General features: G+C 47.4%; 1 protein-coding gene across 4 annotated transcripts in view; it reads right to left on the reverse strand.

Annotated features, from left to right (window-relative positions):
* Positions 1-315: 315 nt before the first annotated feature.
* The window catches only part of TSPAN18 (tetraspanin 18), a 334803-nt gene continuing 310368 nt past the window's right edge, over positions 316-24750 (reverse strand). For all 4 annotated transcript variants that reach the window (XM_085643447.1, XM_085643448.1, XM_085643449.1 and 1 more), the window contains 4 exons: positions 23100-23198; positions 14920-15099; positions 13314-13397; positions 316-3333 (listed from right to left, as the gene is read on the reverse strand). In XM_085643447.1, the coding sequence (XP_085499573.1) occupies positions 3286-3333; positions 13314-13397; positions 14920-15099; positions 23100-23198 (411 nt within the window). In that variant the 3' untranslated portion in view covers positions 316-3285. The remainder of the gene's footprint in view (positions 3334-13313; positions 13398-14919; positions 15100-23099; positions 23199-24750) is intronic.

Genomic DNA, 24750 nt, shown 5'->3' on the forward strand with positions numbered 1-24750 from the left:
CAATGTCTTTATGGGCTACCTATGTCAGAGTGATGTCACAGCAGGGGAATGTTAGACGTTGGTCCTCTGGGTGTTCTCTATCAGAATGTATAATGTTTGCCTTTGAATAACGGGACAGATGGAGCGCCTCCTCTTTGCATGTTTCCTGTTCTACTGCTTATCCCAATAAAGCTGTGGATGGTAAAGTTCACAAATTAACATTCACCCTTTACAGTTGCCCTCGAGTGAATTAAAGCTTTAGGAAATGCTGTCCGTACACAGATCTAAAAGTTGAAACCATTTTTTTCTGTGCAAACCAAATAAACTATAAAGCCATTTCTATTTCACATTGTGGTTTTTATTTTTTTTAAATCGAGTGCAGAAGTCGTCTTTCCCTGCTCTGTGCTGCCATATATTACAAGAACAGTACTTCAATATTACTATAAAAAGCATTAGGGCACGGAGCTCTCTATCTAACAAAAAGCACCATGTACAATTACAAAATAGAATATTTTTCAAAAGGTTTTTCACAAGCTGCCAGCATCACAGAGACCTAAGGGGTGCAACACACACCCTAGAACAGTTTGCGAAGGCGAACTGAACACATTGTTCACAGTAAGAATACCACAGTTCTATTCAAAGAGGCTTTCCCCACACTCCATTGATGTAAAATGACTCACCAGAACTCCTACCAACCATATTCCCTCTTATTCAAATAATGAAAACACAAAGCTAGTCTAGTGGTCATTGTGCAGGTACAGGCCATTGGTGCAGAGACCCACACACCACCCTAGGTAGTCCTCTGTGTGTTGGCACCCTCGAAGGCAGGCGGGGATGGTCTAAGTCACTCATACACGAGGTGCTGTGTGTGACTCTCCACTAACCCCACCTTCTTCCAGAGGCACCAGCCAATAGGAAACATTGATTGTCCTGTCCCGCTTAGCAGCAAAGGGACATGTCTGTGCTATCAAAAATGAATCCATTAGATAAACAAACGTCCCATGATTCAAATAGGTCTCCTGGTTTTGCATCCGCCGACCAGGTGTCTAACGCCTCTTCAGACGAAGGTGCAATGGGGCCTTGCTAGCTCTGGGTCTGCCGCAGAGTGCCTCAGTCAAAAGGGAGTCGGAACTGAGGTTTTTCAAATTAGGGAGGTCATTCAGTATTTGACACCCTGTCTGGGTGGTGATGGTCATAACATTCACCCTCCTGCCGGATGCCCACGCGTCACATCGAGAGATGTCTGCATGCCTGATGGAGACCTCTGTGCTTTCAAAGGAGCTGCCGCCACCGTAGCTCCCCGAAGCCTCTGTCATACTGTGCAGCGTCCACCACATCACAAAGCAAGAGTCTGTGTTTGAAAAACAATAACTAACGGCCCGGACACTTGGAAGCTTTTCCTGCTGTACTTGAACAGGACAAAAGTATGTCAGAATCTCCGACGCGACTCGAGTGTAGGACAGTATCCTGTCCACGAGATGCCAAAAACCTCCTCAATCTTTATTCCGTGGCAGGCACTGTGGGTCCCACTTGTGTGCAAAGGAAGGTATGTCATTTACAGAAGGCCATACATACACACACCTATTTCATAACACATGCCTGACGTTTTGTAGTTAGAATGGCTTTGTAGCAACATCCGGGTCCAGGCATCCTCTCACTCGGAGGATTCCACCTCAGACCTGGCTCTTTTTTTAATTTGGTGGGTTGGATCACAGGTGATATGAGTGCAGCTAACCTGCTGTCTTCACATGTGCTTGATTTTAAACGTGTTGCCCTTGTCACTAGTGTCTGAGGTGTGTAACCGCGGGTCTTTCCCAGTTTGGGTATGTGCCACTTGGGAGGCTGGCGTATGCGTTAGAGATGATGGAGGGTGTGGTGTCTTGTAAGTGAGAACAGTGTCCCTTTAATTCAGGCTAGATGGGGTGTGTTAGTACAGTGTGCTGGATTCATTGGATTCATGGTAACTGGTTATGAAGAGTGGAGTGATGTTGTGGGAAATTACACCGCTCTTATACTGACAACGACAGAAAGAAAGGACTGCAGGCACAGGTAGCGGTCAAGCCCCTTCCAAGTTTTAAGCTTTACACAGTCTCGGAACACAGAAAACCGGAAATGGAACACACTTATTGAACAACTATAGCACTCCGAACTAAAACCAAACACAACACAAAAGGCATCTCAGTAACATGGCGTTGGCTGTGAGTGGGTGGGTGCAGTGAGGCTGTACAAAATACAGGCAGCAGAAGCTAACAAGAGGCTGAGACAAACATGAACTGCTAAAAATATCTTTCTTCTGTGACAAAAATAGTATTTAGTACAAAGATTTACACAGAGCTCAGACATAACAAGGTGGTTTTGGGTGAAATCATTAGTACAAGCAAAACACGGTGGGGGAAGGTAAACAAGCTTGAAATACCCTCCCCTCGGCATTCTATACCTTATAAACTAAATAAAAACACTGATGGAGAGAAGATGGGAGTCTGCCAGAGAACCTTTCAGTAGGACCCTAGATGCCTCACAGCTATACATTAGGGGGCAGGAATCTGCGTCTTTCAACTGGGCGTATTGAACGCATATGGGGAGACCCCATGTTCAGGACAAGGTTCCATCTGCTTTTCTGTGCTGCTCCCCAGGACCTTGGTTTCATATGTTCCAGGCCAAACACAGGGGAGTATCCCTCTGTGATGACCAAGGACCAACCGTCCTGTGATTGGAAATGGCTAGAGATGCAACCAAAACCTTTTCTTTAATGCAGGAACATAACATCTAATGCTCAGCAGACCTCCAACCATTCTCCAGTTTTCTTCAATCAAGTTCTTCTATAAAATAAGACTGTTGTCTGGTAGTTTTGGTTCTCTTTGATAAAAGCCTTAAAATGCCCTGCAAGACTCTGCCAGTGGGGCAAGGGCAGCACAGAATGGCACTCCTGGTCATGGCATTGTAGCAACAGCTCCTCTTACACCAGCAGAGAGCGTGGAACTTTCCAAACACATTTTCAGCTTTTGCCACCCCCTCATTCAGTGGGCACTCCTTGTGTGTTCTCCAGCAAAAACATTTCATCCTCTAGAAGTTTTTTTCGTTCTCCTTTTTGGAGAGTGTTGACCTTCTAGCCTAAACGTCCAATGCCTCAAAGTGCCAGCCCCTGAAGCATTATCCAATAGGCTGTTGATAACTTACAATCCCTTTCTTCAAGTTTTTCCTACTTTTTCTGGATTTTTTTCCATTTGTTTTTGTTAAATAAAAATAGAGTTATTTTCTTTTTTTTTTTCTCTCTCTATCCTGGCATGTGTTCTGCTGAGACGTCTGCTACTGGATCCCCCGGAAAAGACACATGGCGGAGACCATGGCGAAGAGCTACAGAGGGAGAGAGGCAAAGAGGAGACAAAATAAACAGAAGGAAAAACAACACTGTGGTATTTAGAGACAAGCTTAGCTAAGCATTTATGGCTGGGCAATGGAGCAAGTTCAACATGTATAAACCTATATAATTACATTAACCACAGTGGAAAAAATCAAACGGATGGAGAACTTGCATTCAGTAGACTTTCATGGTAGCCAAGAAAGTCATTGTGTAAGATACAAAGACCAAACAGAAAATGTGTGTTTTTTTTTTGTTTTTACTATTGGAAAGAGCGGAGAAAGAACTTCTGGCTTTTAAAAGTAATCGTGTCTTCAACAAATTTACTTCATAGGATTGTCGTCTAGATTTCTCTACAGGTATTTTTTACATGAGTCTCTTTATTTCAGATACTTACTTCCCAGTACCAATGTTTTGCACGGCTTATTTAGAATTTCTGAATTCAAAATATCTAAAACGTAAGTATAGGCATAGGGTATATGGGTTAGGGGACATATATTATTTTGATTTGAAAGTTTGACAAAGTTACCTGGGCACCCAGCCTGTTCGTCATTGCCGCAACAGGATGCCACTTCGGCACACACCTTTCAGCCTTCTTTAAGAGACGATGAACTATTATCTTATTTCACATGCATAGAAAGACCCATCCTAAAGAGGTGTTCTAACCCACTCTTACTCCCTTGATGAAGACCAGGAATGGTCGAAGCGAGTTGGAGCATCTTTGGCCACTTGTGATGGGCATTCATTTTTAGCCCCAAATATGTAAAGAAAAACAGAACTCTACTAAGGATATTGCTACATGAAACGTGTTTTCACCTTCGACTAGGTTTCAGAAAGGTAGCGGAGAGCAACTTTTGATTTATTTGATGCCAACTGTGTTGGGTCGGTAACTATGTGAATGTCACGTAACATATTTTTTTAAAGTCTTTAAAAACATAGAAAAAGTTGTGTTTTAATCAGGCCACAGTTTATTCTTGTTAAATTTGTATTTAGCTACTTAACATCCTGGATTTAAAATTCTAACATGTACTTTTGGTTATAAAATGTTTATATTAAAAATATAGATGTTTGCACACTGATCTGGTTGCCTTCATATGCTGTGGCTAGGATGAAGATAGACCTTTAGAATAATAACAATAACAGGCTGCAAAGCAAGCACCACGCCCACTGTTGTACTTTCAAATACTATATTGCTAAAGGGAGGACACTAGCATGTGTGTGACCTCGTATCCTGGTAGTAATGCACTGGCAAAAAACAAAGTGGGCCTCGAAAAATATGTGAGGAGTATTTTTAGTAGGCTCCAGCTTTCATCAGGATAGGTCATTTTATTTGTGTGTCAAGGAAAGATAAAAGCAAACAAAAGGCGCAGATATTATGCAATTAAATATGCACATTACAAGTGCAACAAGAATGGCATGATTCCACACCTGCCAAGGTTCATGCAGGACTGTAGATTTGCTGCACTTGCCATGACAAATCAAAATATATATAAAAAAATGGAATTATAAAATGTAAAGCAGCTTCCGGCATATTGCAAATGTTAATTATTCACCTGTCACCTATTCATTGTTGCGTTCATGATTAAAAAGGTAACATTTTGCCCATATGATCTCAATATCCGCATTTGATTGACTGGGAAAAGGAAATAACATCACAAATGTATATGTAATTCGAATATGGAGGAAAGTATGGTTTCCTTTTTGGCATCAAATGTTCTATTTCAATATGTGTGGAAATTAAATATGTTTATGTCAAGGTGTAGCAGTTACTTCAGCAGCACATTCTGAGGTTATTTGAATTCTACGCCTTTACATATGGTATGAACTCTTGAATTCACTTGAGACAAGCTCATGATGAACTTGTAGTCTTCTATTCTGCAGTAAAGGAAAGATTTTCCATAGAATAAAAATGCTTCCAGTTGCTCTCTGATATGAAAATAAAGGATTCCCAAAACTAAAGACCCGTTTTAAAACATATTTGGAACGTACAGAGTGAAAGAGCATCACATTTTATTAAAACTACCCGAAGAATCGTTTTCTGTTGAGTCGTTGAAAAAAAACATAATAGGATAAACAATTTACTTTTCTTTGCCAAAGAATTTGTTACGTGCCATATATTTCAGCCAATCCTGTGGCGCAAGGAAGGCCTCCGTTGCCGTGTAATTCAAATGGTCAAAAAGATCCATTTTAATGCTAGCGGCATTAGGGAATGCTTCAGTCATCGCGCGTGTTACTATAAATGACCACTTGGTGGCACTACTGCATAAGGAAAGAACTTAACTGATCCAGTGGCTTTAATCTAAAATTCTAAAAATCGTTTAAGGAACTTAATTATTTATCATACAAAAAGGAGACTGGTTAGTCGTTATAAAGTCTGCAATCAACTGCAGGTTACAGTTTGCATGGTGTCTTTAGTAACCACAAACCAAGAGCCTGCATGTCTGAGTCCCACTAATAATCTTTCTTTACAAAGTCCAATAAACCCCAGTCGAGCTAGGTTAACGAAGGGAGTGATTTATCATGTTAAGCAAGGGCTTTTGATCTGTTACTAGTCTCTTGGATATGTTCCTTTGCATGTTTGTGTCATGTTACAAAGCAAATGGAGCCCAGAATGTATCCCAGATCACAGACATTTAGGATGCGACGACCCTATTGTCTCAGGTGGTAACCTGTAATGGTACACTGGCCACCATCCCAGCATTTGGGTGTGTTTTTGCAGTGGATTCGCTGATGAATAGTGGGATGTAACTGGACTTAAAGTGGGGCACGTCCGCCCCAGGTCTCAGAGCTGGCAGTAATTAAAAATTGACTTTGAAACGAGGCCCTACATTGATGTTCATAACAATGACACCTCAAAAATGTCAGCTTGTCCGCCTCTAAATTGTCTTTTCATGGTAGATGTACCTTTGTGATGTTTGCTTGTCTCTGGATGGCCCATCTCCAGATCTCTTGTGTTAGTCTCAAAAGGGAAAAGGTTTTAGTTCCTCCTTGTTTGTTGAGATAGAACGTCGTCGTTGGGTTGTCCATTTGAATCTGTATTGAATTTCCCCACTGATGCCTCTGAACGGCTTTTAAGGCTAGGAACACTGTTTTTATCTCCTGGTCTCTTGATCCTCTGATCTTGAGGTCCCCCATATGAGCTCCCCATCCCATATGTCGGTAGTGATGGTCACTGTTGGAGTTGGCAATATAAAGGCTCTTCCTGTTGTTATATTTGTCTTTTTCTGCCATGACATTTCCTCCTGCACTCTTTGTGAGACAACCCCTAGATCTTCCCAACTCCCCGTGGCTTGTGACCCCTGGCTCTGTACCCATTCCTGAATTGTCATGTGTCACCTTGCATATGGTATTAGAGGTATGCAGGAAGCCATCATTCTCAGCATATTCCCAACAGTCCTTACTGTCAGAGACCGACCATTTTGGTATTGGTGAGTTTCTTGTGTTATCGACCGTATTCTCTTCTCGTAAGGGTATACTTTTGCCTTAGCTGTGTTGATTCTTGCTCCCAGGAGGAGCTTCTCTGGTTCTGCTGTGGGCAACCATTTTTCCATGTTTATGGCACATCCCTGTCTGCGCAGTGTTGTCATCACAGTTTTTATGCTGCTCTTACACTTGTGAAGGGAGTTTGCCTTTACCAGTCAGTCGTCTAGGTAGGGGTACATGTGTATTCCTTCCCTTCTCAGGTGTGCCACAACTTCTGATAAGCATTTCATAAACACTGTGGGGCAGATTTACAAGCCCCTTGCGAAACATTTATGCCGCCGTTGCGTCACTTCTGTGACGCAGCGGCGGCGTAAACCATGCGCCATGTTGCGCCTTATTTACAACGTGACGCATCTAGAGAGATGCGTCATGTTGTAAAGCCCTGCGCTACATTAAACCTGCATCAGGTTTAATGTATGCAGGGTATGCGTTCTGTCGGAAAAAGCCTCGGAAAAGTGACGCAGTGAAATCTACAAGATTTCACTGAGTCACTTTTCCCACGCTGCCGCGTCAAAACCCTGCGCCTGCCTGAAGCAGGCGTAAGGCATGACGCAGCATGTTCAGTATGGGCAGCTCCTGAGCATTGCTGGAGTTGCGTCATGCTTGCGACACGACTCCAGCAATGCGCCACCCTTATGCCATCAGATGCATCACGCATCTGTTTATCCTTGCGCCATGATGCGCTGCATTGTAAATGCGGCGCATCTGTGGTGGCGCAAGGGTAAACTTGTGTGACGCATCTTTCCTATCGCATCCCTGCTGATTCGCAGGGATGCGCCAGGAAACATAAATCTGCCCCTCTGGGTGCTGATTTTATTGCGAATAGCAGCACGCTGAATTGGTAGGGTGTTCTGTCTATAACAAAGTGCAAGTATTTTCTGTGCTTGTGGTTCTTTGGGACGCGCAGATATGCATTCTTTAGGTCTAAGTTCATCATATATTCTCCCTTCTGAAGCTGGGGAATGACCTCTTGCAATGTTGTGATTTTGAACTTCAGTTTTAACAACTTGTTTCAGAAACCGAGGTCTAGTATAGGGCGTAACGACCCACCTGCTTTCGGTATCAGAAAGTATGTTGAGTAGTTACCCTGGTTCATCTCCTTCCTGGGTACTCTCTCTATTGACTCTTTCTACAACAGTTCTTTCACCTCTCGTCGTACACAGGTCTTTTCTTCTCTTGTATGCATGCTCTTCGTACTCACCCTGGAGGGTGTCTGACCAATTCTTTACAGTAACCGTGTTGGATAAAGTTGAGTATCGACTTGCTTGAAGTGACCCTCCTCCACTCCTGGAAGAAGTCCTATCCACCCCATGCACAGGTGTTGTGTGTAGTTGGGGGTTTTAGGTTTTCTAAGTCACTTGATCGTGGTGCATCCACCCCTCTCTGTGGCTGTGCTCTGCCTCTCGGCCCGCCGTGAAAGGGTTGCCTCTGTGGTGCTGGAAACTGCCACTGTTGTGTTGGTGTCTGCAACGGGCTTGTACTCTGTAAGCTCTAGTATGTAGCAGCACTATGAAAGCCCCCTCTTCCCAATGGTCTTCTAGCTGGGGTACTTCCTAGCCTTTGCTGCTCCCTTAAACGCAGGGCTCGCATCGATTTTGATGCATGTTTATTTCTCTTCATCTGCTGCAGGGTATAATCCTGCCCTGCAGAAAGATGCTCGCCGTTGAAAGGGGTGTTAATGATATTGGCTTGAACTTCATTTTTGAAGCATGACACCCGCAGCCAGACACGCCTTCCTAGGGTTGTTCCTGCTATAATTTGTCTGCTCGCCGTGTCAGCGGCATCTAGCGCTAATTTTCAACAGTAGTTGGTGATATTCTTAACTTCTTCTGCGAGGGGTGTGGCTCTCCTTTGATAATGCTCTGGTAGGTGTTTCATTAGCTCTGCCATCTCTTCCCAGTGTTGGTAAGCATATCTGTTGAGCAGGGCATTAGAACTCGCGATGCAGCATTGGGTCACTGCTCAGTTAACGATGCACCATTGGGACGGTGCTCCCCTTTCAAACTTCCTCCTCACCATATGCCATCTCTTGCTCTCCTTATTGGGAAGTGGTCTGGAGTAAGTTGGAACATTAGTCCCTTTTCCTGTCAGTGGCGGCGATGATGGAATCGCTGTACTTTCCCTCTAGTGTATGCAGGGTCCTATGAGTAGTGTTTGTGCTACTTTTCGGACCTGGGTGTCACCGACCTGCAGGTTGCAGGCCCCTTGAAGGCTACTGTCACCTGGGCCAGTATGCTCCAGAGCAGCAGCAAATATCAACTTACTCTGTGAGGGTAGAAATGTCTCTAATAAAAAACATGTTTGAGACTTCTCCTCCTCCAACGGTAGACCAAACTTGTCTGAAGACCTCTTTAGTAGTTGGTTGCACATGGAAATATTGTCCGGACGCAAAGGCCTCAATTGGTCTGTGTCTTTTCCCTCCTCCGGAGAATTGGCATCAACTGTCTTTCCCAATTCTATCACTGCCCCAATGTCCCAGCACTTGTCTGCCCGACAGTTGCCCTCACACGAGTCTGCCTGACTAGAGTCTGCGGAAGGCCATCTGATGAAGCAGTAACTGCTATGAATTTAAGTGTCCAGACCCGCTGAGGTCAGTAGGCCATCATGTCTGTGATTGCTTCACTAAGGTGTGCAGTGGGGGTTGACTGCATCCGCTGCATAGAGCTTTTGGATGTTACAGTACTACCAAGGTACCAGTGACAAAAACTGCATTTTATTAATCTCAACACACTGGGGGATCCCCTAAGGGCACTCCACATGGGCTTGGGGTTCAGGGTGTGTTCACCCTACTTCCTTATATGCCCTTTTGTTTTGTTTTTCATTACTCTGGGAGCGAGTAATGTTGGATGTAACAATTTATTCAATAAAGCGTCCAGCCAATCAGGTTTTTTTCAATATCGAAGTAGCGAAATGGCTGATGGGAGAAAAAGCTCTCTCAGCCAATCAGGTTTGAGTACTGTTTTGAAGTCCGGTACACTGGGACCAACCGTCCAGATATTGCAAACGTTTTCTGAGGGTTAACCCCTTAATGCTCAACCTGAGCCCCTCTCAAAATGCTTATTTTGGAAAACGGCTGAATGGGTTTATACCAAATCACATGAACAAAGTTATTTGATTCCAGTTCTAACTGTTTGCCAAATATGGTGTGAATCAGTTTAGGCGTCTTTTCTGTCTTGGAGGGTAAACTTTTCTTTGGGAATTAAAATGGAAATATCACTCGTGGGACCTCCCCATTTTTCTTGGCCCCCACTTGACAAATCAGTTCAAAACTTTTCATGAAGGTACCAAAATAGATGAACTTTTTTTTGTGGAAAGTCCTGTGCAGATTTGTCAAATGGCTCAAAGGATATTAAAAAAAATATATATGCCTTTCCTATGGAAACTAGTGCTGAAAAGATATAGGGGAGAGGGTAGAGATACCCTGAAGTCCACCCCCCCCCCAACCCGAATCCCCCCCCCCCCCAAAAGGCTTGGTTGGACCTAAAATTGCAATTGTTTTAATCATCATTCAAGTCCCGGCCTACCGGCTATGGAATGGACTTCCATTTTCCCATAGGCAGGTGCAATATCTTTGAACTTTTAGGAAACAGTTGAAAACCTGGCTTTTCCTGCAATAGCACAGTCGGCCGCCCACTATCCTGGCAGGAGTACGGACGCCTGTCTCGTGGTCTTGTAGCGCCGGGACACTCTGTGGAGTAGCCATGCATTTTATAAGTCTCTATTTACATTGCATCACATCAAAAAAATAATAGCAGTCTCCTGCCTTTAAATTAAAATATATATATAATTAAAAAGGAGGGCTTACAGCCTCCTCCCCAAGTCTCAGAAAGGCCCTGTGTACTCCATCCTGCAAAGCTGTATGTAATATAAAGGGGGGGGGGGGGAAGTATGCAGTCCCAGTGCCGCCCCTTTTAGGCCCTAGAGATCCCATCCCCTCGGGTCAAACTGTCAAGCTGTAAAGTCTGCACCCCCTCCCCAAACCACTGTTGGGCCCCAGAGATCCCCTACGCTGGAGCAGTTCCTAAAATAAAAGGGAGGTGGCCATGCAGCCCCCCTCTCCGGGTCCCTGTTGGACCCTGGGACCCCATCTCCCGTGGCTCAATTTTCAGAAGTGGGTGCAGAGCCCCCCTCCACAGCTTCAATGAGGCCCCAGGGACCCCATTCCACTGGCCTGGAATTCCAAAAATGAGAAGGGGCATGCAGCCCTATCTCCCATAGTTATAGTGTGGCCCCAGGGACCCCAACCCCTGGGACATTGTTATGCCGGCTTCTACCACCCCAAGGATGGCTCTTGACAGGGGAGCCGGCAGGGATGTGGGGGCCTTGGTGCCCTATGCAGCCCCCAATACGGGTACCACACTTTCAGCAGCAGTCAACAGCAGTGAGGCGGTGGGGGGCTGGGGGAGGAGGGGATTCCCATGGATGAAGCCGAAAGAAAAATGTATTATTTATTTAATTTTCCCTCTGCATCGCCCCTCGAAATCCCCCTCCCCCCCCCAAACTGGACCCACCGCTGTTACCTGCATGGACAGCTGATGAACACATTAAAATAAAAATGCCAGTTACGGCAGAAACAGGGGGCTCAGAGGCCTGGGGCTTCCCACACAGCCCCCAACAAAAATAACGATGTATGGTGCCCCAGACGCATCGGGATAGACAGATCTGGTGGAGGACGGGGTAGGTCCCGGGCTTATCAGCTACTGCTGAACTGACGCTAATAATTATAGCGTTTGCCTCCGCCAATGTTCGAAGGAGCCAGGTATTCACCCTAATTAGGTTGGTCTACACACAAAAGGTACCTCATTGTTAGGTTTCTTTTGATCGCTTGGTTCAAAGATGATACTAATAGTGAACCAACCGTTGTGTAGATAGTATACATAGATTGGTCCTGAAGACTGGCCATGTGATCTCACAGACACACTAGGCAAGAAATATGTTGACCTACAACTCATAGCCACTACTGGACATTATACCGGAGGTGGCCCGCACTTTTTCTTTTTAACTGGGACCAGTGGGTTCTCTGATTAAACTGAATTTGGAGCACCACTCTACTCCCCTTTTTAACCCTTCCCACACTATTGTTGCACATTCTTTCACCCACATCTACACCACAAGGCCCTTTACCCGCACTTCACCCGACGGCTTGGGATGAAAAGATCTCTGAAAAACAGCCACTCATAGGGTGCCCGTCAGGCATTGCAGCATCGGCCTGATGAGGAGTATGCCCTAAGATGGAGCAGGACACCCAGCCGGGTGTGTGAGGGCCCAATTTCCCAAATTGGGAGACACCGTCTCTCCATCATAGGGCCAGGGCAACAGACCTACCTAGCCTCCTCCCGTTCCTCTGTTCTTCACCTTAGGAGCTGCATACTATGTTAGCTCACCCCAACCCCTGGGACATTGCAATGCCGGCTTCTACCACACCAAGGGTGGCTCTTGACAGGGGAGCCGGCAGGGCTGCGGAGGCCTTGGTGCCCCATGCAGCCACCAACATAGGTAGCACACTTTGAGCCGCGGTCCGTGCAGGTAACAGTGGTGGTTGGGCCGGGTGGGGTGGATTCCAACGGATGATGCAGAGGGAAAATTCCTTAGTTTTTTAATTTTCCTTGGAGATTGTCCATCGAAAACCGTCCCCAACGCTGTCACCTGCACAGACCGCTGCTGCACACTTAAATAAAATAAAAATGCCAGCTACTGCAGTAACATGAGGCCGCATAGGTCTGGGGCTTCCCACACACAGCCCCCAACAAAAATAGTGTATGGTGCCCTAGACCCATCGGGACAGACAAAAAATAAATAAGAAAAAAAAGAAGAAATGAGCAGCTAGAGCCGCTAATTTTATTATTCACTTCTCCTTGCAAGGAGTACCCATCATGCCCTGTGAGTACTTTTTATATTGTTTGGAGCCTGGTGGTGTCTCTAGAAGGGGCAGGGGTACCACCAAGCATTGTTTAATGTTGCGGGGGGCTGCAGCAGTGCATCAGCCCCCAAGCAACACTAAAAAAACACATTTTGTAAACCATGACCGCAGGAGAGCTTACCACATATTTGTAAAGCACCCCTAGCTGGAGCTCTATTCTCGTCAGCTGGAGTGCAGAGCCCCCTTGTGGTTGGTTCCATGGTGGCACTTAAAAAAAAAGGTACTCTAGAGACACGAAGAAGAGGATCAGGAGATCTTCTATGAGGAAGAGGACGCAGTGTGCAAGGGCCTGTTTCAAGATACTGAAGGGTCAGAATGCCTGGAGACACAATCTGAATAAGCCACAATGAGTACAGGGACACTGTGGATCGCTCCAAGGACTGAAGATGGATAATTCACAACAGGGTCCTGTAAACCCACCTCATGAAGATCCCCAGTGAGCCCTCATCCAAAACCAGTGAGACGGACCCCTCCGTCACCCTTAGAGAGAACCATGAAACAGTACATCATGCTTTAAAACACAGCATCATACAAATCCAGACACAGCGAGGCGTGCAGTGCAATGCGACGTACCTCAATGGCCAACACTCCAATGGCCAGAGCTCCAGCGAGGTAGACGTACGTCTCCAAGGAGTTCAGGATCACTGTGTAGCAGCCCTGGAGGGAAAGAACCACACTGTCAGGCTTGGGGTGTCCAGCAGGGGAACACTTAGGGCCTAATTACGAGTTTTGGCGGTGCAGGAGCGGGCGGCACGCCACCGCCACTCTCCTGCACTGGCAAAACTCACTGACTGTGTAACTCCTGGTCTACATGTTTCAAATCATGTAGACCGGGAGTTACACATATATTACTCTGTGCACCTCCCAAAAATAACCCCTCTTTGAATACCACCACAGAATTGAATAAAGTTTAGGCTCCAAGTGGCCAGGTATTTTTTGATTTTGTCACTATCTCTCTGACCCTTCCACTCCCACTTTAGCTATATAGCCCACACCTTCCACAAAGAGCTCCCACGTCACCGTCGGTCGTAGCACGTCCCGTCCTGCAGCGAGGCGGAAGAACCCGATGATGAAGCATGCCACCAAGGGACATTTTGGTGGGTGAGGGTTATTTTAAGAAAATGTATCATTTCCCCTAGGGATCACCAACACGTCTAGAAGGATATTTTCAGTGCTTTTTCTAGTGGACTCCCTTTGGTTGTTTGTATGATACAGAAGGCTAGGTCCACTACGTACCTCTTTGTCCCCCTTTTGATTAACCTGATTGACTACAAAACACCCCGCATCCAGTCTTGTGCCCAGGGCGCGCTGCCTCTTGGAGCTGTGAGGGCCAGCTCTTCAGGAGTGAAAACCCTCAAACTGTAACAGACCCAGAGCAGCAAAACTAGTGTCACAAATAAGGAATTTATTATTTTGCCTTTTTAGGCTGCATACTGTTAAACCAGGCGCTATTCTATAGGTGGACTGTAAAAAAAAAAAATTACAAAAAATACCCGCTACCTGATTTAATGATGGTGTTTTTCACAAGGGGCGAAGGTCACATATTGATGCATTGGTTCTGGCAAAACTTAAAGTAGCTACTCTCAAACTGCCTGTGGGGAACCGCGAAATCCTCATTAATAGTACACATTCTCATGCACCTTAAAATAATGACAACCACGGAACATTGTTTTAAAGCCTGTCCCAGGCTCGCCCAACTCTGCGCCTCGTTCAGCAGCTGAACGACAGAGCAGAAATAACAAGGAGGTGAACTTCTCTCACCCAACCACTAGATGGCAGGACATGACCAATACATTGATTTTTAGCACATTCGAGCAGTGCAAAGATGCCTATGGGAGATCAGCAACAATGTGTAGTTAGTTCCCATGATACAGATAGACAGGATGAGGTGTTTGGAGCAAAGACAAATTCCATCAGCAGAGGGTGAATCGCAGAAAAGTACTTTTCGCTTTCAAATTTCATTGAACGAAAAACAGCACCAGGGACAGGTAGTAAACTGCCTTCTGCTTTTCTCTAGTCCCACATCAGTGCTAATGTGTGCAGGACAACACGAGGCGCTACAACCAATACAAGTAGAGTCATTAACCCCTTTACTGACCCCACACATCAGACCTCCATGGATGCGGCAGTTGCAGACTCCGCCTAGGCAGCGCCTGGCCCCGCCCCGCAGGCGCCTTACCTCTGTATTCTGGTAGCTCTCGCTCCCCATCAGACATCCCTCCCTGCTGAGGAACTCTGCGCTCCGCGACGGGGACGTCCGGCGGCAGCAGTCCTCCGGCACGATGTCCCCGGGGTAGAGCATGGTAAAGTACAAGGCGTCCTCGAAGTCCTGTGGCCCGTTCACCCCGCAGCACTCGAACTAGGGAGGAGAAAAACAGGAAGGATGCTACTTACGACGCTTCCCTACCGCCTCTTAATTCACCATTTTACACATCTTAATATAGCGCAGCAAAACCCTGAGCAGCCGATCAATCAATCAGCACGTGAGGTCTTCAACGGAAAGCCAAGTCTTGAGGAAACGTCGGGACGAGTGAAAAAACAAGCAGAAGAGGGCAAAAGAGAGGGCAGAAAAACAAGCGGGCAGGAAGGTCAAACAGAGGGCAGAAAAGGCAAAACAGACGGGAGCGAAAGGAGCAGGAAAGGGAAAACAGAGGGCAGAAAAACGAGCAGAAGGCCAGAGGGCAAAAAAACTAGCAGAAATGGCAAAACAGAGGGCAGAAAAACTAGCAGAAAAGGCAAAACAGAGGGCAGAAAAACAAGCGAGCAGGAAAGTCAAAACAGGCGGGAGAGAAAGGAGCAGGAATGGGAAAACATAGGGCAGAAAAACGAGCAGAAAGGACAGAGGGCAGAAAAACGAGCAGAAAGGCCAGTGGGAAGAAAAACTAGCGGAAATGGCTAAACAGAGGGCAGAAAAGGCAAAACAGAGGGCAGAAAAGGCAAAACAGAGGGCAGAAAAACGAGCAGAAAGGCCAGAGGGCAGAACAGAAAACGAGCGGAAATGGCTAAACAGAGGGCAGAAAAGGCAAAACAGAGGGCAGAAAAGGCTAAACAGAGGGCAGAAATGGCTAAACAGAGGGCAGAAAAACGAGCAGAAAAGGCCAGAGGGCAGAAAAACTAGCAGAAATGGCAAAACAGAGGGCAGAAAAAGGCAAAACAGAGGGTAGAAAAACAAACAGAAAAGGCAAAACAAAGGAGGAAACAAGCAGGGGAGGCACAGAGGGCAGCAGGTAGACAGGCTGGCGAGGGCAGCGGACTGTGGGCCAGCAGTACAGAAGAACCATCACAGTGTAGAGCTGGCACGAGGACATGCTCCCAGACGTAAAGCAGTGAGGTTTGCATCGTGGTGCAGTGATACACAGCACATTTGCAAATAAGACGATTTACACAGTGAGTGCTATTAACAGCACAGTAATACAGGCGGGAGACTTCTACAATGGGAGACACTTTACGCCGCCCAGAATCGGGCAACTGATGCAGGTTACATACGTTTTCACTAAAAGCGTGCTGTTTGAGGTCCCTCTGGAAGGTGGGGCTGGAGGCGGAGGTGGCTGTCGGACGTGTCCCGGAAGAGCACGCCATAGTTTCCAGAGAAAGATTGGCTGAGAGTTCAAGGCTTTCTAAATCGGAGTGCGCATGACTCGAGAAGAGACAGCAAGGAGACGAGTGCCTTGCGAAGACAGCAACGTGCTATTTATACAATGCACAGCTGTACATGGTTCATCAAACACTGCAGGTCCATACATCCCTCTTTGAAATGTGTAGGTGGATCATGGCCGGCCTCGCTGCTTTTTACCAAGTTCTAATACTTTATATAAACAGCAAAAGAGCGGTTTATCATAATCTATGTGAACAATGCCGGACTGATGCTGTAGGTGGCGCTTGTATACACAGCATGAGCCTCTTTAAATGATCCTGCCCAGAATTGCAACGGCTGATGCAGAACTTTTTCACACAAGCTATCGAGAGAAGTGGTTCTTAATCTTTTAACTTCCCTACGCACTCACTCACCGTGATCATGGTGGAGTTCAATATCTAGAGAAGGGTGCTGCACATGCACACTCACTCACCGTGGAGTTCATTATCTAGAGAAGGGTGCTGCACATGCGCACTCACTCACTGTGATCGTGCTGGACTCCAATATCTAGGGAAGGGTGCTGCACATTCGCGCTCACTCCCCGTGATTATGCTGGACTCCAATATCTAGAGAAGGGTGCTGCACATGCGCACTCACTCACCGTGATCATGGCGGAGTTCAATATCTAGAGAAGGGTGCTGCACATATGCACTCACTCACAGTGATCATGCTGGACTTCAATATCTAGAGAAGGGTGCTGCACATGCACACTCACTCACCGTGGAGTTCATTATCTAGAGAAGGGTGCTGCACATGTGCACTCATTCACTGTGATCGTGCTGGACTCCAATATCTAGAGAAGGGTGCTGCACATGCGCACTCACACACCGTGATCATGGTGGAGTTCAAAATTAGAGAAGGGTGCTGCACATTTGCACTCACTCACCGTGATCATGGTGGAGTTCAATATCTAGGGAAGGGTGCTGCACATGCGCGCTCACTCATTGTGATCATGGTGGAGTTCAATATCTAGGAAAGGGTGCTGCACATGCGCGCTCACTCTCCGTGATCATGCTGGACTCCAATATCCAGAAAAGGGTGCTGCACATTCGCACTCACTCACCGTGATCATGTTGGACTCCAATATCTAGAGAAGGGTGCTGCACATGCGCACTCACTCACCGTGATCATGGTGGAGTTCAATGTCTAGAGAAGGGTGCTGCACATGCACACTCACTCACCGTGGAGTTCATTATCTAGAGAAGGGTGCTGCACATGTGCACTCACTCACTGTGATCGTGCTGGACTCCAATATCTAGAAAAGGGTGCTGCACATTCGCGCTCACTCCCCGTGAACATGCTGGACTCCAATATCTAGAGAAGGGTGCTGCACATTCGCACTCACTCACCGTGATCATGCTGGACTCCAATTTCTAGAGAAGGGTGCTGCACATTCGCACTCACTCACCGCGATCGTGCTGGAGTTCAATATCTAGAGAATGGTGCTGCACATGCGCACTCACTCACCGTGATCATGGTGGAGTTCAATATCTAGGGAAGGGTGCTGCACATGCGCGCTCACTCACTGTGATCATGGTGGAGTTCAATATCTAGGAAAGGGTGCTGCACATGAACGCTCACTCACTGTGATCATGCTGGACTCCAATATCTAGAGAAGGGTGCTGCACATTTGTACTCACTCACCGTGTGCACTCACTCACCATGATCATGGTGGAGTTCACTATCTAGGGAAGGGTGCTGCACATGCGCACTCACTCACTGTGATCGTGCTGGACTCCAATATCTAGAGAAGGGTGCTGTACATGCGCGCTCACTCACCATGATCATGGTAGAGTTCAATATCTAGGGGAGAGTGCTGCACATGCGCACTCACTCACCGTGATCATGGTGGAGTTCAAAATTAGAGAAGGGTGCTGCACATTTGCACTCACTCACCGTGATCGTGCTGGAGTTCAATATCTAGAGAATGGTGCTGCACATGCACACTTACTCACCGTGATCATGGTGGAGTTCAATATCTAGGGAAGGGTGCTGCACATGCGCGCTCACTCATTGTGATCATGGTGGAGTTCAATATCTAGGAAAGGGTGCTGTACATGCGCGCTCACTCACCGTGATCATGCTGGACTCCAATATCCAGAGATGGGTGCTGCACATTCGCACTCACTCACCGTGCGCACGCCCTCACCGTGATCATGGTGGAGTTCACTATCTAGGGAAGGGTGCTACACATGCGCACTCACTCAACGTGATCATGGTGCAGTTCAATATCTAGGGAAGGGTGCTGCACATGCGCGCTCACTCACCGTGATCATGGTGGAGTTCAATATCTAGGGAAGGGTGCTGCACATGTGCACTCACTCACCATGATCATGATGGAGTTCAATATCTAGGGAAGGGTGCTGCACATTCGCACTCACTCACCGTGCGCACACACTCACCGTGATCATGGTGGAGTTCACTATCTAGAGAACGGTGCTAGTGGAGTTCAAAATCTAGAGAAGGCTGCTGTTCATTCGCACTCACTCACCGTGATCATGCTGGAGTTCAATATCTAGGGAAGGGTGCTTCACATGAACACTCACTCACCATGATCAAAGTGGAGTTCAATATCTAGAGAAGGGTGCTGCACATGCGCACTCACTCACCGTGATCATGCTGGACTCCAATATCTAGAGAAAGGTGCTAGTGGAGTTCAAAATCTAGAGGAGGGTGCTGCACATGCACACTCACTCACCGTGATCATGGTGGAGTTCAATATCTAGAGAAGGGTGCTGCACATGCGCACTCACTCCCCGTGATCATGGTGGAGTTCAGTATCTAGAGAAGGGTGCTGTACATGCGCACTCACTCACCGTGGAGTTCATTATCTAGAGAAGGGTGCTGCACATGTGCACTCACTCACTGTGATCGTGCTGGACTCCAATATCTAGAAAAGGGTGCTGCACATTCGCGCTCACTCCCCGTGAACATGCTGGACTCCAATATCTAGGAAAGGGTGCTGCACATGCGCGCTCACTCTCCGTGATCATGCTGGACTCCAATATCCAGAAAAGGGTGCTGCACATTCGCACTCACTCACCGTGATCATGTTGGACTCCAATATCTAGAGAAGGGTGCTGCACATGCGCACTCACTCACCGTGATCATGGTGGAGTTCAATGTCTAGAGAAGGGTGCTGCACATGCACACTCACTCACCGTGGAGTTCATTATCTAGAGAAGGGTGCTGCACATGTGCACTCACTCACTGTGATCGTGCTGGACTCCAATATCTAGAAAAGGGTGCTGCACATTCGCGCTCACTCCCCGTGAACATGCTGGACTCCAATATCTAGAGAAGGGTGCTGCACATTCGCACTCACTCACCGTGATCATGCTGGACTCCAATTTCTAGAGAAGGGTGCTGCACATTCGCACTCACTCACCGTGATCGTGCTGGAGTTCAATATCTAGAGAATGGTGCTGCACATGCGCACTCACTCACCGTGATCATGGTGGAGTTCAATATCTAGGGAAGGGTGCTGCACATGCGCGCTCACTCACTGTGATCATGGTGGAGTTCAATATCTAGGAAAGGGTGCTGCACATGAACGCTCACTCACTGTGATCATGCTGGACTCCAATATCTAGAGAAGGGTGCTGCACATTTGTACTCACTCACCGTGTGCACTCACTCACCATGATCATGGTGGAGTTCACTATCTAGGGAAGGGTGCTGCACATGCGCACTCACTCACTGTGATCGTGCTGGACTCCAATATCTAGAGAAGGGTGCTGTACATGCGCGCTCACTCACCATGATCATGGTAGAGTTCAATATCTAGGGGAGAGTGCTGCACATGCGCACTCACTCACCGTGATCATGGTGGAGTTCAAAATTAGAGAAGGGTGCTGCACATTTGCACTCACTCACCGTGATCGTGCTGGAGTTCAATATCTAGAGAATGGTGCTGCACATGCACACTTACTCACCGTGATCATGGTGGAGTTCAATATCTAGGGAAGGGTGCTGCACATGCGCGCTCACTCATTGTGATCATGGTGGAGTTCAATATCTAGGAAAGGGTGCTGTACATGCGCGCTCACTCACCGTGATCATGCTGGACTCCAATATCCAGAGATGGGTGCTGCACATTCGCACTCACTCACCGTGCGCACGCACTCACCGTGATCATGGTGGAGTTCACTATCTAGGGAAGGGTGCTACACATGCGCACTCACTCAACGTGATCATGGTGCAGTTCAATATCTAGGGAAGGGTGCTGCACATGCGCGCTCACTCACCGTGATCATGGTGGAGTTCAATATCTAGGGAAGGGTGCTGCACATGTGCACTCACTCACCATGATCATGATGGAGTTCAATATCTAGGGAAGGGTGCTGCACATTCGCACTCACTCACCGTGCGCACACACTCACCGTGATCATGGTGGAGTTCACTATCTAGAGAACGGTGCTAGTGGAGTTCAAAATCTAGAGAAGGCTGCTGTTCATTCGCACTCACTCACCGTGATCATGCTGGAGTTCAATATCTAGGGAAGGGTGCTTCACATGAACACTCACTCACCATGATCAAAGTGGAGTTCAATATCTAGAGAAGGGTGCTGCACATGCGCACTCACTCACCGTGATCATGCTGGACTCCAATATCTAGAGAAAGGTGCTAGTGGAGTTCAAAATCTAGAGGAGGGTGCTGCACATGCACACTCACTCACCGTGATCATGGTGGAGTTCAATATCTAGAGAAGGGTGCTGCACATGCGCACTCACTCCCCGTGATCATGGTGGAGTTCAGTATCTAGAGAAGGGTGCTGTACATGCGCACTCACTCACCGTGATCATGGTGGAGTTCAATATCTAGAGAATGGTGCTGCACATGCGCACTCACTCACAGTGATCATGGTGGAGTTCAATATCTAGAGAATGATGCTGCACATGCGCACTCACTCACTGTGATCATGATGGAATTCAATATCTGGAGATGGGTGCTGTACATGTGCACTCACGAATCGTTATCATGATGGAATTCAATACCTGTAAAAGGGTGCTGTACATGTGCATTCACTTACCATTGTCATAGTGCAGTTCAATATCTAAAGAAAGGTGCTGACCAGCCGCACTCACTCACCGTGATCATAGTGAAGTTCAATATCTAGAGAAACGTTCTGCATATGCGCACTCACTCACCATGATCATAGTGGAGTTCAGTATCTAAAGAAGGCTGCTGTTCATTCACACTCACTCATTGTGATAATAGTGGAGTTCAGTATCTAGAGAAGGCTGCTGTTCATTTGCACTCACTCACCGTGATCATGATGGAGTTTATATCTAGGGAAGGGTGCTGCACATGTGCACTCACTCATCATGATCATGCTGGACTTCAATATCTAGAGAAAGGTGCTGCACATGCGCACTCACTCACCGTGATCATGCTGGACATCAGTATCTAGAGAAGGGTGCTGCACATGCGTACTTACTCACCATGGTCATGGTGGAGTTCAATATCTGAAGAAGGGTGCTGCACAAACTCACTCACCGTGATCATAGTGGAGTTAAGTATCTAGAGAAGGCTGCTGTTCATTCGCACTCCCTCACTGTGATCATGGTGGAGTTCAATATCTACAGAAGGGTGCTGTACATGCGCACTCACTCACCATGGTCATGACAGAGCTCAATATCTAGAGAAGGGTTTTTCACATTCGCAGGCACTCACCGTTATCATGACTGGATTCAATATCTATAGAAGCGTGCTGTGTGTACGCACTGACTCACCATGATCATGGTGGAGTTCAATATCTATGGCAGGATGCTGCCCGTGAGCGCTCACTCACCGAGATCATGGTGGGGTTTAATTTCTAAAGAAAGGCGCTGTACATGCACACTCACTCACCGTGTTTATGGAGACGTTCAGTATCTACAGAAGGGTGCAACACATGCATACTCACTCACCATGATCACGACAGAGTTCAATATCTTAAGAAGTTTATGCACATAAGCACTCACTCACCGTGATCATTACGGAGCTCAGTATCTAGAGAAGGGTGCTGCCTGTGCACACTCACTCACTGTGATCATGGTGGCTTTCAAAATCTAGAGAAGGGTGCTACACATGCATAGTCACTCACCGTGATCATGACGGAGTTCAATATCTAGACAAGGGTGTTGCACATTCACTTTCACTCACTGTGATCAGGATGGACTTAAATGTCTAAAGAAGGTTGCTGCACATGTGCACTCACTCACCGTGATCAGGATGGAGTTCAATATCTAGAGAAGGGTGCTGCACATGCCCACTCACTGTGATCAGGATGGAGTTCAATATCTAGAGAAGGGTGCTGCGCATGCGCACTCACTCACTGTGGTCATGCCGGAGTTTAATATTTAGAGAAGGATGGTTCATGTGCAGACTCTCTCACCGTGATCATAGTGGCGCTCAATATCTAGAGGGGTGCTGCGCGTGCGCACACACTCACTGTGATCAGGATGGACTTAAATATCTAAAGAAGGGTGCTGCGCATGCGCACTCACTCACCGTGATCATGGTGGCTTTCAATATCTAGAGAAGGGTGCTGCACATGCACACTCACTGTGATCAGGATGGAGTTCAATATCTAGTGAAGGGTGCTGCGCATGCGCACTCACTCACTGTGGTCATGCCGGAGTTTAATATTTAGAGAAGGATGGTTCATGTGCAGACTCTCTCACCGTGATCATAGTGGCGCTCAATATCTAGAGGGGTGCTGCGCGTGCGCACACACTCACCGTGGTCATGACGGAGTTCCACGTGGAGGAGAAGATCTGGCTGCTGTTGCTCCCCTGGTAGTGCTTCTTCACCTCTTTGGTGAAGAAATCCCTGGACAGCTGGAAACAGGAGAAATTAGACTTCTGAGTGATGGCGCCAGAGGAGCATGGACTCTCACAAGGTGTTGGGGCACGAGGACCGCCTGCTACTGATGGATGCCCCCCCAGGCACTGGTATTTAACCCATGGCCTGAGTGGTAGTACAGGCGGTGCCAGTGACAGAATATAAACAGGCATCAAGTCTGTAACTCCCATCTTATTCAACAAGCACTGGTAAAACCCAATAGGTCTAATTTTTGACAATGTTAATTTGCCCTAAGTATTTTCGTTGCCAGATTTTCAATGCAAACATGGGAAAAGCAAAACCGACATCCAGCCATCTTTCACTGTTTCTTTTGCATATAAGATGACGGTCACAATGTGTAAAAAGGACACACGGCGGGCAACTTGGCGTGTTACATGTTTTTTTTAAATACTTCCATGATGGCCTTCACATTGTGTTGCGTATCAGGCCAATCCCCGTGCCCCCCTCTTGTGCCACTCGAGGGATTTATCCCCCTCTTGTGCGCCACCCCCTCCCCCGCCCCTCTACCTTTTGGAGGAGCGTGAGAGATCTGCCATTTGTTTGGTTGATGTGCAGATTAGAAGACAAAGCCAAAATATCCACAGAGTAGCTTCAGACACCCACCGGCCAATGAAACCGCGAGCCGGGTAGACTGACAGCTCCACAGAGGGCATGCACAGTACCCACGGCCCCATAAATATTCTCAACATCAACCAAACAGATTGCAGATCTCTCCCTCATGTTGCATTAGGCCTGCTTTAGAGCGCGGACTCAAAGTCACAGCAGTGGCGGACGCCACATACAAAAGGTAGTTTTGAAGTAAATTGACGGCTGAGTCCCACATCGTGCTGGGTGCTTATTCTTGTCCCAGCAGGCACTGGGGCTGCACCAGACTCCATGGCCACTCCCTCCGCTGCAGAGCAGCGTTTGGCCTGAGCAGCCTAGAAAGATGCCCCGCTCAGACCAGGGAGTCTGTGGGGCTTCTCACGTGTGTGTTTTGGTCGTCCGGAAATGGCCGGCCAAATACACATGTGCACTTAGAGGGTGCACATAGCACTCCTCCGACCCCCATCCCATGCCCCGCCTCCTCCCCTCCCCACACACGCTGGCTTAGCCAGCTGCTTAAAAATAAAACAATAGTCATATATCTTTTTAAGTCTCGCCTGACCCAGCGCATGCGCTGGCGGGCGAGACTTATTGAGAGGGCTCCAAAAAGTGCTACCAGGACAGCCTAGAGCCAGCCGCGGTGCGTCCATTGGGGCGTAGGGGCGTAGCCCCACCAGCCACTTGGACCCGCGGCTGCTCAGTGCTCACGTATGCTAGCAGTGACGCAGTTTTCCTTACGTTCTGACAATAGCGTGGGACCGGCCGATGAAGGGGGTGGGGCCGGGGGCGAGCGCTCCGTTTGAGTGACAGTGCACACACTGAAGGCCAGCGGCGCGTATGCGCATACTCGAGTTTGGGTTGTGACCAACCCAAACATGCGCACTGTCAGCCAGTCAGCCACTACTGGCTAGGAGAGCGAGGGAGGGGGACCCGAGAGGCCGA

Source organism: Triturus cristatus, chromosome 3_1 (assembly GCF_964204655.1).
Source record: "Triturus cristatus chromosome 3_1, aTriCri1.1, whole genome shotgun sequence".
Lineage (NCBI taxonomy): Eukaryota > Metazoa > Chordata > Amphibia > Caudata > Salamandridae > Triturus > Triturus cristatus.